At 42.6% G+C, this 19,375-nt stretch overlaps 1 protein-coding gene across 1 annotated transcript in view; it reads right to left on the reverse strand.

Annotated features, from left to right (window-relative positions):
* LOC311234549 (phosphatidylinositol 4-kinase type 2-alpha-like) overlaps positions 1-13,799 on the reverse strand; it is a 34,217-nt gene extending 20,418 nt beyond the window's left edge. The window contains exon 1 of the mRNA XM_084321795.1: positions 13,385-13,799. Coding sequence (XP_084177921.1) covers positions 13,385-13,765 — 381 coding nt within the window. The 5' untranslated portion in view covers positions 13,766-13,799. The remainder of the gene's footprint in view (positions 1-13,384) is intronic.
* Between the last annotated feature and the right edge of the window lie 5,576 nt (positions 13,800-19,375).

Genomic DNA, 19,375 nt, shown 5'->3' on the forward strand with positions numbered 1-19,375 from the left:
TATCGCGATAAGCGATATTATTGCGACCGGTTAGAGAATTTTTTTTTTGGAGACATTTATTTCCCAAAACTTTTATTTTGAAGCCCACCGCTCCGTCTTTTCCGGTGTTTAAGACTTTTATTTTGAAGCCCACCGACCGGACCGGAAGTATTGTTGTGATTATTATCAGGTACTTTTTGGGTACCAGAAAAGTCACGTGAAACACTGAATAGAGACGCGTCTCTAGGATTTCATAATCATTATGTTTGCAGCAGGCACAAGTGCAATAAACAAAGGATACAGTCACTGTGTATTCTGCCTCATTTATTGATTAAACAAAACCGACATCAACACAATTTGCCACCGAGCGGAGAGTTTAGTCTCGCAAAAAGATCGCTGACTTGTTAAGGCTTGTTGTTAGGTTAGGTGCTAATGTTGTGCTAGCGTTTTAGCATGGCTATCGTACATAGCGTGATCAATATAACTCGCTATTGATTGTTTGTATGAGTAACGTTAATGCTAGTAGAATAGACACAACGTGAGGTAATCACCATCCATTTTAAACCGGTTATTACCTAATGCTAACGTTAGCAAATAGACGCGACTGGTAACGTTACAGCTTGTTAGCCTAATGCTCGTTAACGTTAACGCTTGTAGAATAGACACAATGAGAGGTAACGTTAGCAGAATAGACACAACGAGGGTCTCGTTAATGTTGTTATTGATATTATACTACTGCTCTGTAGTAAAGCCAGCGGCCCGCCTCCCAACACGGACAGTGACTGACAAGGGGCACTGGGTCCGCCTCATTAAAACAAACGCGCAAATAGCAATTAATCGCGCCCGTCAAAATCATTGCATTCATTTTAATTATCGCGGCAATTAATCGATTTATTGCTTATCGCGGCAGGCCTAGGAGTGACTTAAAAGATTGTTTATGAGAGTGTTGCCGCAGATTTATTGTAGATAGCCTAGGTCCCTTACACATGTTCAAGACTGCCAAACTCGCAGAAGGTAAAGTGTAAGAAGAAAGAAATTCTTCCTCCAAGTTGGTTAACAGGTCAATCAGTCTGCCAATATTAGTCCCTTGGGGAGATGGCATGTGAATTGACATATAGCGCAGAATAGCTAAATACCTACCCCCCCTCAAATCCCCCCCGGTCAAAGTTAAGAAGGACAAGACAAAAACCAAGACAGACAAGACATTTCCTCCTCCCCCTCCCCAGAGACCGCCGGACCCCCCCCCCGATCAAGCGCCCCAACCCCGCTCAGCCGCACACTGCGGTCTTTACCTTCTCAGCTGCTGCGAACCACCAGGTTTCAACAAGTTTAAGAATTTTTTTTTTTATCTACTTTTTCCTTTTTCTCCCATTTTCAATTTTTCTCCCATCCCAATTTCGTATCGTCCAATTCTACCCTCCCCTGTCTCGAACGCTGTTAGGCCATGCCTCCCACAAGCCGGCTGCAATGTGGACTAAGCCTTACATCACGTGTCCCCTCCGGTACTCGAGGAAGCAGCAGTCGCATCTTTTCACCTGAACAGCGCGATCTCTCAGCGTCGGGGGTCTGCGTTTTGGAGGGCACGCCACCCCCGTCGCTTCCTGATTCTGCTGCGCAGGCGCACCAACCGACCTGTAGGAGTCGCTGTCCACAACGTCCGATCCCCACCCACCAGCTTCCCACCCCCTAATAGTGTTGTCAAAAATATCGAAGTATCGATACATATCGATACTGAATATTTAAAAAGGCTTCGATACTCATTTCCCGAAGTACCGATACTTTCTGCAGTATCGGTACCACCAGCTGGCGAGTGTTCTACCGCAAGTTGTTGACGCGCTGTTCAGAGCGCTCAGCGTGCTTGCCCCCCCCGGCTCCTCCGAGTCCAGCCCTCCCCCTCACAGAGTCACAGAGAGCCGTCTTCTTCAGTTAGTAAACAAACATTTTAGCTGAAGATGGTAAATGCAGAGCCTCCGCAACTTGTGCTTGTGGATAAAGAAAGCAGCAGAAGTGCTGTTTGGAGGTACTTCGGGTTTCAAGTAAACAACGAAGGACAAGCTACAAATGCCCCAATGCTATTTGCAAGCGGTTATAGCAGTGCCAGCGCCGATCTCCATAAAGAAATGAAAGAGGTTCGTGACAGCTGCTCTTTCAACGTCACTGTGACTGAAGCATTAAACCATTAACTCTAGTTTAATACATGATACGTTGTCTACTGATGGCGCATAATATCAACAGCTGCTTCGTTGTAACGTTACAGCTACCAGCTAAAGTTAGCTCCCTTAGCTTAGCTGGCCACAGTTATAAATACTGCATTGGAAACGGAGTAACGTTAACGTGTAAACGTTATGTCGAGGTCATACAATACTACAGTCGACATAAGGTTAACGTTACCCCGTTTCCACCAAGTGTTTAAATAGCAGCAATCTTGTTGAAAATGTAACATTACTAAAATGCTCCGAGCATAGCCTCTCTGTCTCTCTCTGTCTCTCTCCATCTACTGCTACCTCTCTCTCGCTCTCTCTCTCTCTACCGCTACCTCTCTCTCTCTCTCTCTCTCTCTCTCTCTCTCTACCGCTACCTCTCTCTCTCTCTCTCTCTATCTACCGCTACCTCTCTCTCTCTCTCTCTCTATCTACCGATACCTCTCTCTCTCTCTCTCGCTTGCTCTCGTTATCTTTAAATAAAAACTGTTACTAACTGTTCAGTTTGTGAGGTACATGCAACACAGATTACAGTGTTTACATCTGTCTGCTTGAGAAAATACCATGTTCTGCATTTGCAATAAAAATGATTGAAGTGAGATGAACAGTTATTTTTAAATGTGTGATCTAAAGATAAACAAAGGGTTTTAAAAGTGTTATATTTATCTTCTCTTATAGTACCAGACTCGAAGCTGAGGAGAATCAACCAGCAACAAAAGCTAAATTTGTTTTTGGTATCGAAATGGTATCGAAGTATCGATACTTTTCAAGGTATCGTATCGAAGTCGAAATTCCAGTATCGTGACAACACTACCCCCTAATACTGCCAATTGTATTAGTATGAACGACCAGCCAAGCTGATAGCAATGCGGAGAGCTGGGCTCGAACCCAGCGTCTCCCGCATTGGTGGTGAGCGCCTTGCCCACTGCACCACCAAGCCACCCCGTTTAAGACTTTTTTTTTAAGATTTCTTTTTTTTAAGATTTCTTTTTTTAGCGTTTATCGCTTTATACTACTGGGCAGTCCAGTAGAGAGAGAGAGAGGAGGAACGGGAGACAGAGTGGGGGGAAGACATTCGGCAAATAACGACGGGTCGGGGAATCGAACCCGGGTTGGCCGTGCCACGACTCAGCACGTTATGTGGTTCGCCACTGGGGCGCCAAGTTTAAGACTTTTTAATACGACTTTCATGACCATACTAGCCTCTCCTGGCAGCCGGAGATGAAACTTTAATATATTAACCCATTTAGATCTAAAACGCCTGCTAAAAATGCATTATATAGCCTGCATATACACACACAAATGTGTTTCCCGGTTTCAATGGGTTAAGGCCTTAAATTGAGAATTATGAATTTAATACTTTTTAATTCCCCCGCCGATACCCTGTTTTGAAGCCAGCGGATTCTAACCGGGGGAGAGATGTGATTCTAGACACGCGGTCACTTGATAATTACCCAATTGTCTCATAACAATCTGGACTGATAACGGGGTCCCTATGAAGTGAGTTGGGGGTTGTCATGATTCCAGACGCGCGCTCCATCATCCACCCTGCTGTCAAAGGATGCAATTCAAGCTGGCTGCTGCAAACTAAGTGGAATTGGAATGGTTTCGCAACTCATTTATGTCAATCAGATTATCTTAAGTTTCCTCACATGGTCAGCCGTGTAGAGGTGTATTCTGGGGCAGAGACAGGGGCTGGTTTTGTAGTCTGCCCAGAGCAAGTCCACTTGGCAACTGACCTACTGTCAAGTAACAAAGTCAAATCTTGTGCCTTTTTTGTAAGATGCCGAACCGATATATATAGTTCGGCCGATATTGGCTTATCACCGATATATCCATATCTGTGTTTATGTTTACCCTGTCTTTAAGGGACTCTAGCGGGCTAGCCGAAGATACTGGCATGAAACTAGAGATCTTGGGGGATCCAAAGGTACCAGCCGTGTCATGCTAGCTCACATGCTAGCTAGCTCCTAAATTAAAGCAGTTTTAAGATAGCTTAAATTTGATGGGAGGAAAATGCTGTGGGCATGGTCATTTCCACAGGGGTCCCCTTGACTTCTCAGATATCTGAATGACAATGGACTCAAAAGCACCATACAAGACTCCTCTTTACAGCCAGGCTAATTTATGCTAGACACATGCAAAAGTCGGCCCAAAGCACGCTGTTTTTTAGCATTAAGTACAAATAGGTTACTTTAGCCTTTCTTTCTTATAAATAATATACACACAATACACATGCACACACACACACATATATATTCACAGTACATTTCGTTCCAACTGTAAAATATATGTGATCCTTGCTAAGAAGATCAGCATTATATGTTGCCAACGATCTATCATCTGCTATATCGTTTTTTCCCCCTTTACTCCCAAATATCGGCCTCAGAAATATTGGTCAGGCTCTACTTTTAATAGCTGTATAAGTAACATGACAGTGTTTAACTTTACTCATGTTTGTTTCTTTTGCTTAGAGACAAACACAAACACTCTGTTATTCTGGAAGGGATGCATGACAGGTTGTCATGGATGAGGGTAGAAGAGAGACTGACATACAGCCTGATCCAATATAAGAGAAACATTTGTGCCTTAAGAGAACCTACATACTTGTGTACACAGATAACACACACAAATGATAGACATCATTATGATACGAGACATGCTTTTACAAAACGCTTCACATCACCTGTTCAATTTCATCAATGACAAAACTGAGGAAAACAAAAACAAACCATGTGACCTCAATAATCAACTAGGCTGCAGTAAAAAACTTAAAAGCAGATTCTCAAACATAAACATAAAGACGGACAAGACGCTCATCACAGACAAGCTGGATGTAGCCAATTACTTAAACATTTTCTTCACAAACATAGCCACAAGTCACAACACTGGTAAACAAACTACCTCCCACTTAGGGCATTATGGGGTAGAAGTTAGAACACATAGTAGCATACTACAAAAACCTAGGGGTCCTAAAAGACGACTTCAAACTGGAAATGGTAACACAACAGATGAGGTACTCAAAAAACTGAGCGCCCTCCAACCTAACAAGGCCACTGGCCATGACAACATCCCCTCCAAATTCCTCAGAGACTCAGCAGCCGCCATCACCCCAGTCATCACACACATAATAAACCTCTCCATAAAACAGGGACACGTCCCCAAGGACTTCAAAATAGGGAGAGTGACCCCTCTGCACAAAAAGGGCAGCAAATTAGACCCAGGCAACTACCGCCCTGTTTCTATTCTTACCTCCATCTCGAAAGTCATGGAAAAAATTGTCTACGAACAGGTCGAAAAGTACCTATTGGAAAAAAATCGTATCTACAAATTCCAATCTGGCTTCAGAACATCCCACTCCACTGACACATGCCTTCTCTATTTGAACGACCACATCAAACTAGAGGTGGACGCGGGCAAATACTGCGGCATGGTCATGCTGGACCTACAAAAGGCCTTCGACACTGTCAATCACTCCATTCTGATTGACTAGCTTGTCAATCAGTGAGCTGGATGCAATCCTACCTGGAGGGGAGAGAGCAGATGGTGGAGGTAAACGGTACCCCCCCCCCCCCCCCCCCTCACAGTGAGCCTTCTGTTGACTTTTTATCAAATTTTTAGCTCCACACATTTTATGTTCTTTTACCAATTTCTTTTATCAGTTTTATTTATTCTATGTTTCTCTATGTTATTCTATGTTTAGTCTTGCCTATTTTTATATTCTCTTTCCTTTAATCTCGCTTGTTTTTAAGTTCTTTTAACTGTAGCGCTTTGAGATTTGCCCCGCAACTGTAAAGCGCATTAAATAAAATCAAATTTATTTGTAAGGCCCGACAACACACGTTAATGTCCCCATGGGACGGACACGTCTTCTTTAAACAAGTCAAGAAGAAACACAACAATAAGTCAAGAACAAAACAAGAACACCATAAGGTCCAACAAATTTAAAATAAATAATAGAATGCAAGCACTCCCAGACATACCCCACGCGAAGGTAAGGAAAAACTCACTAAACCCTAACAATAGGGAAAAAATGCTCCACAGGCAGTGTGGAGGAGAGAAACCTTAGAAGGGCCATTCAAGGGGGGGATCTCCCTTCTTAGATGTCGGTGATAGTAGTGTTGCAGACTAACAGTTGGTAAGCATGCACTCATGTGTGTAGTGAAACACAGATGAGTGCATGCAATAGCAACTGAACATTTTGAAAAATTAAAGATAGAGCTGATAGCAATAGCAACTGAACATTTTGAGAGATTAAAGATAGCGCTGATAGCGAATCTATTTGAGGCACAGGAGCGACGCAAAGAGGGTCGCGTCCTCCCCGTCTTAATCACGGGACGTTCAACACTCCGGTCATCGCTCCGAGACAGCCGGAGACAGGGAGATGGGGGGGCGGCGCAGAGAGGGTCGCAACCTCCCCGACATCATCCCCCGACAAATAGAATCTAGTGTTGTCACAATACTGGAATTTCAAACTTCGATACGATACCTTGAAAAGTATCAATATTCGATACCATAGGGAAAAAGGTTCAATCTTAAAATGTAAAAAAAAAAAATTGTTGCTGGTTGATTCTCCTCAGCTTCTCTCTGGTACTATAAGAGAAGATAAATATAACACTTTTAAAACCCTTTGTTTATCTTTAGAGCACACATTTAAAAATAACTGTTAATCTCACTTCAATCATTTTTATTGCAGAACATGGTATTTTCTCAATCAGACAGATGTAAACACTGTAATCTGTGTTGCATGTACCTGACAAACTGAACTGTTATTATAGTCATATTCCGACTTAACTGAATGCGCATGTGTGTGTGTGTGGACTACTGTACTATTACAGGTATTGAAATGAACAACTTCCTTATACAAATTTCTTTTTATGAATAATTAATCGATATTTCGGGAAGAGTATTGAAATTGTTTTAAATATTCAGAATCGATATGTATCGATTTTTCTATATTTTTGACAACACTAATAGAATCTATTATTATTATTATTGAGCTGTGGTGTTCCACAAGGAAGCATACTAGGACCGCTACTGTTCCTAATTTATGCAAATGACATGTCATCAGCTTGTGACTGCAACTTGTTCTTGTTCGCGGACGACTCAGCCCTGCTGGTCTCTGACAAGAACAAGTTACAGGTTGAAAAAACCCTCAGCTCAGAACTCGGCAGAATCTGCACCTGGCTTGCTGATAACAAACTATCATTACACGTGACCTGGGTAAAACAGAGTCCATTCTCTTCGGATCATAACAAACTCAGCAAGACCGACGGCTTCTCAGTTACAGTGGGTGACAATATTGTCACAAGGAAAGACGAAATGACATACCTAGGTTCCATCCTAGAGGCAAATCTTTCCTGTGACAAAATGTGAAAATGGCATCCAATGTAATCAAAAAAGTCAACCAACGAACTAGATTCTTGTACCGGATCTCCTCTCTGGTAAACAAGAATACCCTGAAGACTCTGGCAGGAGCACTCATTCAAGGGTACTACGCCTATGCTTGCACCTCATGGTACCAAAGTACCTCAAAGGCGCTAAAAACAAGATTACAAACATCACAAAACAAACTGGTCAGACTACTACTTGACCTTACTCCTAGAACCCACCTCACCCCTGCCCACTTTGACTACCTAGGATGGCTTAGAGTAGAAGACAGAGTACAGCAACTTGCAATGGGCCTGGTCTACAAGATACACTACACGACTAAGACACCCATGTACATGTCAAAATACTTCCCAAAGGTCAGTGAATACCATGACCACAACACAAGAGGGAGCTCCACAATTCATGTTAAACCCAGATTTGGCTCAAACAAGGGACTAAACATGTTTCGCAATTATGCCACATCAATGTGGAACGCCCTACCCAAAGCTGTAAAGTAATGTGAATCACTACCCACTTTCAAAACCACTCTCAAAGAACACCTACGGGAGACTGCAATTCGAAACTGGCCCCTGTAAATGTCCTAACCCAACCCCCTCCAATGTACAGTAAATTACCTAACCCAAGAATACACAAGACCCTCCTCTTGGAACCAAATATGGTTTCGTCGATATTCCAATGTACAGTTTTGCTTGTACAGTTGTACAGCCCACATTGCAGCCGGCTTGTGGGAGGCATGGCCTAACAACGTTCGAGACAGGGGAGGGTAGAATTGGACAATACGAAAAAGGGGACAGGAGAAAAAAATAGAAAAATGGGGAGAAAAAGTAGATAAAAAAAATATGTAGCAGTACTGTCTATCTGTATGTCGTGTATGTCATAATATGTTATGATGAATTGAAAATGGGGGACCCTGATGTAAACAAGACGAAAGTCTTTCTCTGCTCTGCATCCCCTTAACAATTGTGTGTATTGAGCTGTACTGTACCCATTCTGCAATCTGTTAATAAAGTTTTCAATCAATCAATCAATCAATCCCTTAACCTAAAACCAACGCTTTAAAGAAAACTAATGTATAGAACTATGTCATTCTGGAACAGACTACCACTGTATTTAACCCAGATTACAAGTAAGATCAGTTTTATCAGACTATACATGATGCGACATTCTCTGAGGTGATGGCTGACTATAATTGTGGTGCTTAACTATGTACGTTAAAATGTTATTCTGGTGAGATAACTTCCTATATTCTTTCTTTCTTTAATTACAATTGTAACTGTGTGAATGTACATGATGTGATGGTTATATATCTAATTGTTTCTCTTGTGTGGACCCCAGGAAGTATAGTTGTTTCTAATAGGCAGCGACTAATGGGGATGATCCTAAATAAACAAACAGCTAGGGAGTGTTATCATTAGAAGTATCTTGATTAGCCTGACACACACACACACCTGGAGGCAGGGTAAATAAATAAAAACACACATACCGACCTGGAGGCAGGGTAAATAAATAAAAACACACACTGACCTGGAGGCAGGGTAAATAAATAAAAACACACATCGACCTGGAGGCAGGGTAAATAAATAGAAACAGGGCCAAACACTTGGATTGCTAACACATGACTTCCCATGCCTTTCTCACACATGCAACATGCTGAAAAGTAAACTGATTTTCGAGCTTGAAAGAGACGAGCCTTTTCAACAAGCCCCTGGGAGATCTCACAGATATGTGAACAATGCTGTCAATGTCTGTATGTATCATGTCTCCTAGCCTGCAAAGTGCAAGTCCTACCTACAGGGACCCTGCGCTGGGCAAGTCCTACCTACAGGGACCCTGCGCTGGGCAAGTCATACCTACAGGGACTCACTGGGGGAGTTTAGCCACAGTAGCACCACGCCGATAAGGGTTTTGATTCAGTGTGCCAGAGAGAGCCCAGATCCAGTTCACCAAAGTCATAGCACGGCAGTTACGGCAGGCTACGTTCTGTGCAAAGAAGGTACACTTGGGATTGCGACAGGCCGACAGCATTAACTATCCAGATCAAGGTACTTGCCTTTAAAGGCGCCTGTCATAGTAATCAACACAGTTGTTTAGAGCGAGGTCAAAGTCACATTCTAGGCGGACACATTTTGGAGAGGCCTCTGTGGTAAAGATGCCACCTCTGGTGATTTGTGTGGCGGTATGGTGGTGTGAAGTCACAGCAAAACAAAGGGCACAAATAAAGCCATTAGGACCTCTTCTGAATCCATGATGCAATCTGATTAGCATACAATAGTGCTGTATATACCGTATATATACATTTACCATATTCATTCAATCTTTATTTATACTCGATAATACACTGAGTAATTAAACTCATTTACAGTGCCGTCGAGATGTTACATACACAAGTGTCACAGTGTGTTCATAAATATAAAGACATCAGACAATCAGAATAATTAAGAGCACATTTTAAAATACATTAAAAAAAATAATAGCTCAAAATTAAAACAGAGGTAATAATTTAAAAACAATTACATATTGTGGTGACCTGATTGGTCATTAAGGTTCTAAACCGACCCATAGACACTAGAGTATCTAGTTTGTGTTTCCTGCAGGGTATTCCATGATGTAGGGGCAAAAAAGCCAAAAGCAGATCTACCAAGTTCAGTAAACTCTAGGCACTCTAAGTGTAAGCCAAAAACTGGATTGTGTACGACAGGGTCCAGTGGTCCATTCCAATAAAGAACTAATATAATTTGGACAATCTCTAATTATGGCTTTATAGATAAAAAGATTGCAATGCAACTTACGTCTCTCTGCCAGAGAGGCCCATCCGACCTTATTATATCGGATACAATGGTGAGTACCATAACTATCACCGGTGATAAATCTAATGGCTGAATGATAAACGGAGTCTAAGGGCTTAAGAGTGGAAGCCGCTGCATGTCTATAAATCACATCTCCGTAATCCAAAACAGATAGGAACACTGCTTCAACAACTCTCTTTCTACTAATCATAGGGAAGTTGGCTCTATTTCTATACAAAAAGCCAATCTTTTTCCGTAATTTACTAGCGAGAACGCCCACATGATATTTAAATGCAAGTCTCAGGGTTCGAAATTAACGGGGGCTTGGGGCATAATGCCCTTGAAAATGGACAAAATGCCCTCGAAAATCAGTTAAGGGGGGCAGAAAATGCCCCCGACAGTTTACTAATTATATATATATATTTATCCGGTAATGGAGCATCTGTGTATCGTACGGTTCAGATGACGCGCAAATAAAAAAATTCATTTGGCGGAGCCGGGAGAGGTGAGCACTGGCTGCAGGCAGCAGCAGCAGCACTGCAGCCAGGTGCTAGTCAGTTTGTGTAAAAATGGCAAGCACAATATAAATCAATCTTCATTACGACTTTAAAAACATAGCCATTAACATTACATAGGCCTACACACATCTTGCCATAGCGTTAGCAGTTTGTACAACACAACGCACGTTTTAACTATGGTAGCCCGACGCAGCTTGCGAGCTAATACTGTACAGTCAATGAAATGTCACCGTAGCTACTAGCTACTGTAGCAGAGGAGGAAATGGGAGTCTGAGAGGCGGGGTGTTTAAAGACCATGATAGGCATTTATTCAACATCCAAGAAGGCTAACATACAACTGTGTTTTACTAACTCCAACCGGGACTATTGCCGCTTTCGTGCTGCTTGTTGATGTTATGATCTCCTCCTAACGTTACCGGAGCTGAAGGTGCCACACGCTAAAATGTCCGTGGGGACCCGGCGCCAACCCATAGATAGTTCCAACTCACCGAATTATGTAATCCACCACAGTTGCACTCAATATTTAAATAATGTTAGTCTAAATAAATGTAGACAGATACATAATAATTTCAAGCAGAAAACGAATCTTTCCATTAAGAACTGACAATCAGGGAATTTAAACATGGTTGACAGTTTTTTTGTGTTTATATTAAAGAAAGGAAAGTCTAGTGCTGGCTGAGCATATTGTTTGTTTGCACTAAGTTAATACTTTGACAAATGTAGCCTATATTTTTCAGTCAGTTCGGTCTTTGTGTGCCAAACATTATTTAAGGCTGTAAACACTGTAACACTGTAAACCCTTTTATTAATTTTTTTTATAAATGAGAAGCATGTTTAGATTTTAATCAAAATTAACGTATATCGAACCGAACCGAAAACCGTGACCCCAAAACCGTGATACGAACCGAACCGTCCATTTTGTGAACCGTCCCACCCCTACCGTTTATCATAAAAATTCAGTGCCCCCGAAATACAAAAAAAAGGCCCCGAAAATCAATTAAGGGGGGCAAAAAAAGCCCTTGAACTTTTTTTTTATTTCTAACCCTCCAAATACCAAGGTATTTGTATTCTGAAACTCTCTCGATATCAGAACTGTTCAGAATCGATATATGCAAGTCACTATAAACAATATATATATATAATATATATCCATATCCGTCTGAATATACCTGCATAATAATCCTTCTATATACCTACTTATACACCTGCATCTAACCCACTGTATATACTGTATATATCCACGTCATCCGTCTGTACATACCTGCATAATAATCATTTTACATATCTGTAGATCTATATCTGTCCATATCCCGGCATTACCTACTCTTACTAGTTACGCTGCTAGCCAGTATGACTTACTACTATTATTAGTGTCTTTATACCTGTATCATTGTACATATTAATACTACAACTATACATCTGATTAGCACTATTACTCTGTACTGTAGTACTACTCATTTATATATTTTATACCCAGTTTAATCACCTGTACATTGTATGTTACTATTGCACTTTACTGTTACATTTGCACTCTGGTTGGATGGCAAACTTCTTCTCGTTGTACTGTACTTATCATATAATGACAATACATTTGAATCTAATGAATCTAAATCATTCTTTTAGACAATGGATGCATGGATGTGGAGTTACTTTCAGTGGCATATCTTCATTTTGTAAAAATAAATCCTTGGTGTATGACTAGGCGTAATCCACGTCTGTAACACCAGTAGATCTATAGGCCACCTGGGTGCTGTTGTTATGCTGGAGAGACCTGCTGTGAGAAGCTACGACCCATCACTGGTCTGGTACTGACAGGAAGGCTGAAGCAGCAGCTGAGTGGGGGACGAGTCAGCATGGGTTGCCTGGTCAAGACAATGGGGGCAACTCGATATCTATTGTTGATTACAGCAACTCGATATCTATTGTTGATTACAGCAACTCAATATCTATTGATTGTTGATTACAGCAACTCAATATCTATTGTCGATTACAGCAACTCAATATGAATTGTTGATTACAGCAACTCAATATCTATTGTCGATTACAGATACTCAATATCTATTGTTGATTACAGCAACTCAATATCTATTGTGGATCACAGCAACTCAATATATATTCAAAGAAGACTGAAGTCAACATCACATTGTATATCCTTGTATATCGTCCTGTACATTTGACAATGTACTGTACATTTTACTGTACGTTTTAGATGTACAGTTTCTACGTCAAATGTATATACTCTCTTTTCTGGACTCTTTTTGTATCACAAACAGTACTGTATTTGCAAATCTGGTATGTCATAATGTATAGATGTAGCAGTACTGTCTATCTGTATGTCATATATGTTATGATGAATTGAAAATGGGGGACCCTGATGTAAACAAGACGAAAGTCTTTCTCTGGTCTGCATCCCCTTAACAATTGTATGTATTGAGCCGTACTGTACCCATTCTGCAATCTGTTAATAAAGTTTTCAATCAATCAAGATCCTTTACACAACATGTCTCACCCCCTGAGAGTCCTTCACGAAGTAGCTGCCACTGGATCCCTGGTAGATCCTCTCCGGGAAGATCTCCTCGTCTATGGCTTGCTCTGCCTTCCTCACGATCTCCCTGAACTCCGGGTCGTCGGGGAACTCGTTCCTGTGGTGGTGGTGGTCCCGTGGAGAGCTGCCCCTGTCCCCCCTGTCCCGGTCCAGCAGCGGCTGTCTCTCTCGACTGCGTCCAGAGGAGGGGCTCCCGCCGCCGGGCACTCGAACCCCCGATCCCGGCGTCGCGCTCGACCCGAACCCGCCGCCGCGGGCACCACCGGTGGTGGCATCGCGTTGGCAGTAGTTGTTGTAGTCTGTGACGTCCTGGTGCGGGGGCACTAACGGGCTTGTTTCGTCCATAATACCCGCTGCATGGGATGGGAAACGACTTTTATTCCAGTGGCTACTAACCTGACGCAGAATAGATGATGGACGTCAGCAGCTCTGTTGCTGCCCGACCGACCGACCTCTTGCCTTGATCTGGCTTCCGCATTCAGACCCCGCCCATTTAAAATACGAAGCGGTTATTGGTCCATCTTTTTAAGACACGTCTACCTCGTGCGCCTTGTACCCGCCCTCCCCTGTTGATGATGCATTGAAGGCAGGGATTGATTGATTGATTGATTGATTGATTGATTGATTGATTGATTGATTGATTGATTGATTGATTGAAATTTGTATTAACAGATTTCAGAATGGGTACAGTACAGTACGGCGTACAGTAAGGGGATGCAGACCAGAGAAAGACTTTCATCTTGTTTACATCAGGGTCCCCCATTTTCAATTCATCATAACATGACATACACATGATTGATTGATTGATTGATTGATTGATTGATTGATTGATTGATTGATTGAAAATTGTATTAACAGATTGCAGAATGGGTACAATACAGTACAGCTCAATACAGACAATTGTTAAGGGGATGCAGACCAGAGAAAGACTTTCATCTTGTTTACATCAGGGTCCCCCATTTTCAATTCATCATAACATATATGACTTACATGACATACAGATAGACAGTACTGCTACATCTATACATTTATGACATACCAGATTTACAAATACAGTACTGTTTTTGATACAAGAAGAGTCTAAAAAAGAGAGTATATACATTTGACGAAGAAACTGTACATTGGAGGAGTTTCAAGTTTCTCAAGTTTCTTTAATAGTTGTCATACAGAAGTACAGAATACTTTTATACAAAATGCTTCTTACTGTTACGCTCCAGAGACTGTGCTAGACAAGATAAGTATGAAATAAAATAGTATAGCATGTAAAATAAAAGTAAAAATAGAGGTCACAGTGTTCAGTATAGACATATGTACAATGTTCGATGCAGAATAGAAGTAACTGAGTTACCATACAATATACAATATACTATGCAATGTACTAATATACAATACTATATAGTGCAAAGCAGAAATGGGATGAGGTACAATTTAGGTACAATTTACAGTAAGGTGTACGAGTTGTAGTGCAAATCCTTTACCAATAAATATAAAGTGTAAAGTGTGTTTAGGTGATCTAAAGTGTGGAGAGTGGGTGCTGCAGTGTGTTGTTTGTTTAAGTGAGTGTGTGCGTGTGGGTGTGTGTGCTGTGTGCATTTGATGGTTGTTGTATAGTGTTTATTGTTCGTTGAGCAGCCTGATGGCCTGGGGATAGAAGCTTCTTCTGAGTCTTTCTGTGCTCGCCTTAAGACTCCGGTATCGCTTGCCTGACCGCAGCAGTTCAAAGAGGCAGTTGTTCGGGTGGCTGGAGTCCTTGATGATTCTCTTAGCCTTACCCCTGCACCGCTTGTTGTAAATGTTCTGGAGGGTGGGAAGCCCCCCTCCAATTGTGCGTTCGGCTGAACGTGTCACTCTTTGTAGTCTGCTACGGTCTTGTGCAGTGCTATTCCCAAACCAGGAGGTGATGTTGCCAGTCAGGATGCTCTCTATTGTACATGAGTAGAAGTTCTTAAGGATATTCTGACTGACTTGGAACTTCCTTAGGCGCCTGAGGAAGTAGAGGCGTTGTCGTGCCTTCTTCACAACACTGTCAATGTGTGTGGTCCATGTCAAGTCCTCGGATATGTGGGCTCCGAGGTACTTGAAACTGTTCACTCTCTCAACCGGTGCCCCGTCGATGCTGAGGGGGCTGTAGTCCTTGACCCCCGACCTCCTGAAGTCCACAATCATCTCTTTTGTTTTGCTGACGTTCAGGGAGAGGCAGTTCTCCTGACACCACTGTGACAGATTCTCTACCTCTTCCAGGTAGGCCCTCTCGTCGTTGGCAGAGATCAGGCCCACCACTACTGTGTCATCAGCAAATTTGATGATTGTGTTGTTGTTCCGCTGTGCCACGCAGTCATGTGTGTACAGGGAGTAGAGGAGGGGGCTCAGAACACAGCCCTGGGGGGCCCCTATGTTGAGTGTGATGGATGAGGAGGTGCAGTTGCCTGCTCTTACCACCTGGGGTCTGCCCGTCAGGAAGTCCAAGACCCACTGGCAGAGGTCATAGTTCAAGCCCAGGTCCCTGAGCTTGGCTATGAGTTTGGAGGGGACTATGGTATTGAATGCTGAGCTGTAGTCGATGAACAGCATTCTCACATAGTTCCCCTGCCTCTTGTCCAGGTGTGATGCTGCTGTGTGCAGCACATGGGCTATGGCGTCCTCCGTGGACCTGTTAGGGCGGTATGCAAATTGCAGGGGGTCCAGGTTGATGGGGAGGGAGGAACAGATGTAGCCCTTCACTAGCTTCTCAAAGCACTTCATGGCTATGGAGGTGAGAGCTACAGGGCGGTAGTCGTTGAGGCAAGCGGGCGTAGATTTTTTGGGTACAGGGATGATGGTGGACTTCTTCAGACAGGTGGGGATGACAGCCTGTTCTAAGGACAGGTTAAAGATGTCAGTGAATACCGGGGCCAGTTGGTCGGCACAGACTTTTAGGACGCGGCCGGGGATGCCGTCCGGTCCTGCTGCCTTCCTGATATTCACTTTTTTAAAGGTCCGCCTCACCTCATGCTCTGTTACCCTGAACTCTGAGGGGCCTTTCTCACTCAGGTATTCGGTTCCATTCCGTTTCGTTCTAGCCCGTTCCGAGATCTGATGCGAACTCCCCCCCCCCTCTCCCCCCTCTAGTTTGCGTACACACTGCAGTCTTGTTTCATTCCGGGTTCTGTTTACGGTTTGCCTTTTGAGCGTTTACGCTTGCCGTAGGCGATGATGTCACGTTCGAAAATGTAAACACAGGAAGTGTTAACATGGCGCTGGAGACTGGATGCTGATATAAAATGAACAATAAGCAATAAATATGAAGTTATATTTGAACCTCTGTTGTCAAGCCTTGTCAATATAACCCACCCCATTTTATCACGAATGGATGGTGTTGTAGAGTTCGCTTTTGAGCGTTTCCCAGGGCTAATGCTAAGCTAACGGCTAACGCTAGTTAGCTTAGCCTAGTCTAGTATAGCCTGTAGCACTTTTTCTTTTCAGCAAAGAACGTGCAATAAACAAAACGGATACATTCACTGTGTGTTCTGCCTCTTTTCTCACGAATGGAACTCTGTTGTAGAGTCCGTTTTTGAGCGTTTTGCAGGGTTAACGTTAACGCTAAGCTAACGGCTAACGCTAGTTATCTTAGCCCTTTACTAGTAACATTGCTGCATCGATTATATTGAATGTCATTGATCTACTGGTCGACCACGGCCGACTGGTTGGGCACCACTGGTCTAATAGAAATAAATGCATTCAAACAAGAAACTAATGTATAGAAAATAGCATGGCAAACAAAAATTGCCAGGCCTAATGCGAGCCAGGGAAGTGCTGTGCGTTTGTAACATGGCTTCATGTTTTGGTTGAGGTCTGAACTCTCAAATTGCCCATAAATATCGTTTTTGTGGGTATTCTCCAGTTGTTGCTGTGTGGTGTTATCTGCCCAAAATTCAAGCAAGCATGACAGTAACGACGTTGTGTGTGTCACGCCCCCCGCTCCCACGGCGCGATTCCGAGACCACCTAATCCAGTGGTGCCCAACCAGTCGATCGCGATCGACAGGTAGATCGCGGGCTGATTTCAAGTAGGTCTTGATTAATAAAATTTGATTATTAAAACAAACAACATTTTTTTTTTTTTTTTTTTTTGCTAAATCAACTCTTCCTCTCCTTGTTAACTACAACAAGCAATGCTGTTTGTTATTTAAGATGAGGTCGGACTTGGCACTGACAGATTTGTGTTCATTATGCTGCTTTTATAAAGCCTCAAATGACGGCTTACAATATACAATTTTGGCTGGTAGCTCTCGGGCTAGGTGGTAAATAAAAAAGTAGATCTTGGTTCAAAAAAGGTTGGCCACCCCTGACCTAATCCAACTGGCCCCGTTCAGCGGGGGGTAAAACGAATCGGCGCCGTTTCGCATCCCAAAAGGGGTGAGTGAGAACACTCCCCCCCGTTCCCGGGAGCAGTGATTCGATCCCAAAACGTGAGTGAGAAAGGGCCCTGAGTCTCCATCAGCAGACCCCCCCCCCCCCCCATTGCCGTGGCTTGTAGGCTGGTGTTGTTATTCACAGCCTCAAACCTCGCATAGAAGGTATTGAGATCATTGCTAAGGAGATGTCACTGTTCAGTTTGAGGGAGGTGCCTTTGTAATCTGTCATTGTTCTGAGGCCCTGCCACATACCTCTAGAGTCAGCCTGTTCAAACTGAAGTTCAACTTTATCCCTATAACGCCATTTTGCCTCTATTACTGCTCTCCTGACGTTGTATCTTGCCGTCTTGTGTTCATCCATGTTGCCTGTCACAAGCCCGGTGTTGTAGGCTGAGGTGCGCACTTTCAGAGCCTCACAGATGGATTTATCTACCCAGGGCTTTTGATTTGGGTAGATTCTAATTGTGGTAGAGGGGATTGTTTCTTCTACCAGAGTACAGACAAAGTCAAGCACTGTTTCAGTGTATTCGTTAATATTGGCTGTGTTATCACGGAATACATTCCAGTCTGTGCATTCAAGTGCAGCCTGGAGTGTCTCCTCTGACGTCACAGTCCAACGGAGGTTGGTATAGGTAGGAGGTTGGTAGGTGGGGTGGATGGGGGGGTTGGGTAGGTGGGGTGGGGTGGGGGGGGGGGGGGAAACTGTACATTGGCACTACTAGACTTACTGTATTCTGGTAAGATAAAATAAGATGTATCTTTATTGATACCCTTGGGGTTAATTCGGGCGTCATAGCAGCATGGGGGAGGGGAGGTTCAGGTGTGGGCAGGGTAATAGTAGAAAGACATAAATATAGGCAATCAAATCAGATCTGAATATAAAAATATGAGGACAAAATAAACAGTGCAAACAATATAATTAACTCTGAATGTAAAATTATGAGAAGAATAAACAGTGTAAACAAACGCGCAGAGGATGGTGTGTATGCCCAATCGGTTATAGGTTACAATAAATATAGGCAATACATATTTTTTTATCTGAATACTATGAGTAAGTGTAAAAGTAAACGTATACACAAGGTAATTTTCAATGATAGCATCCAGACCAGTTTCTGCTACAATTCAGTTGTTTTAATATATAATTCATCCAGGTGATAGTGGCTACTACCAGAGATTACGATGGCTCTGGTAGGTACTGATGATGGGGAATATGGATCAGTCAGTTGTTGAGTTCTAAATCAAGCAGGATATACTATACATATATATACATACTATATCTATATCTGCACATATCCCTTATACTCTTACTAGTTATGCTGCTGGCCAGTATGACTTACTACCATACTGTCTGTATACCTGTATCACTGTACATATTAATATTAAAACTCTGTACAATACATACATCTGATTAATTAGCACTACACTAGTGCTAATCAGACTCACACAGTAGTACTCATTTATATATTTCATAACCAGTATAATCACCTGTATATTACTATTGCACTTTACTGTTACATTTGCACTCTGGTTGGATGCCAAACTTCTTCTTGTTGTACACTGTA

Source organism: Notolepis coatsorum, assembly GCF_963971535.1.
Source record: "Notolepis coatsorum genome assembly, chromosome: 9".
Classification (NCBI taxonomy): Eukaryota; Metazoa; Chordata; class Actinopteri; order Aulopiformes; family Paralepididae; genus Notolepis; species Notolepis coatsorum.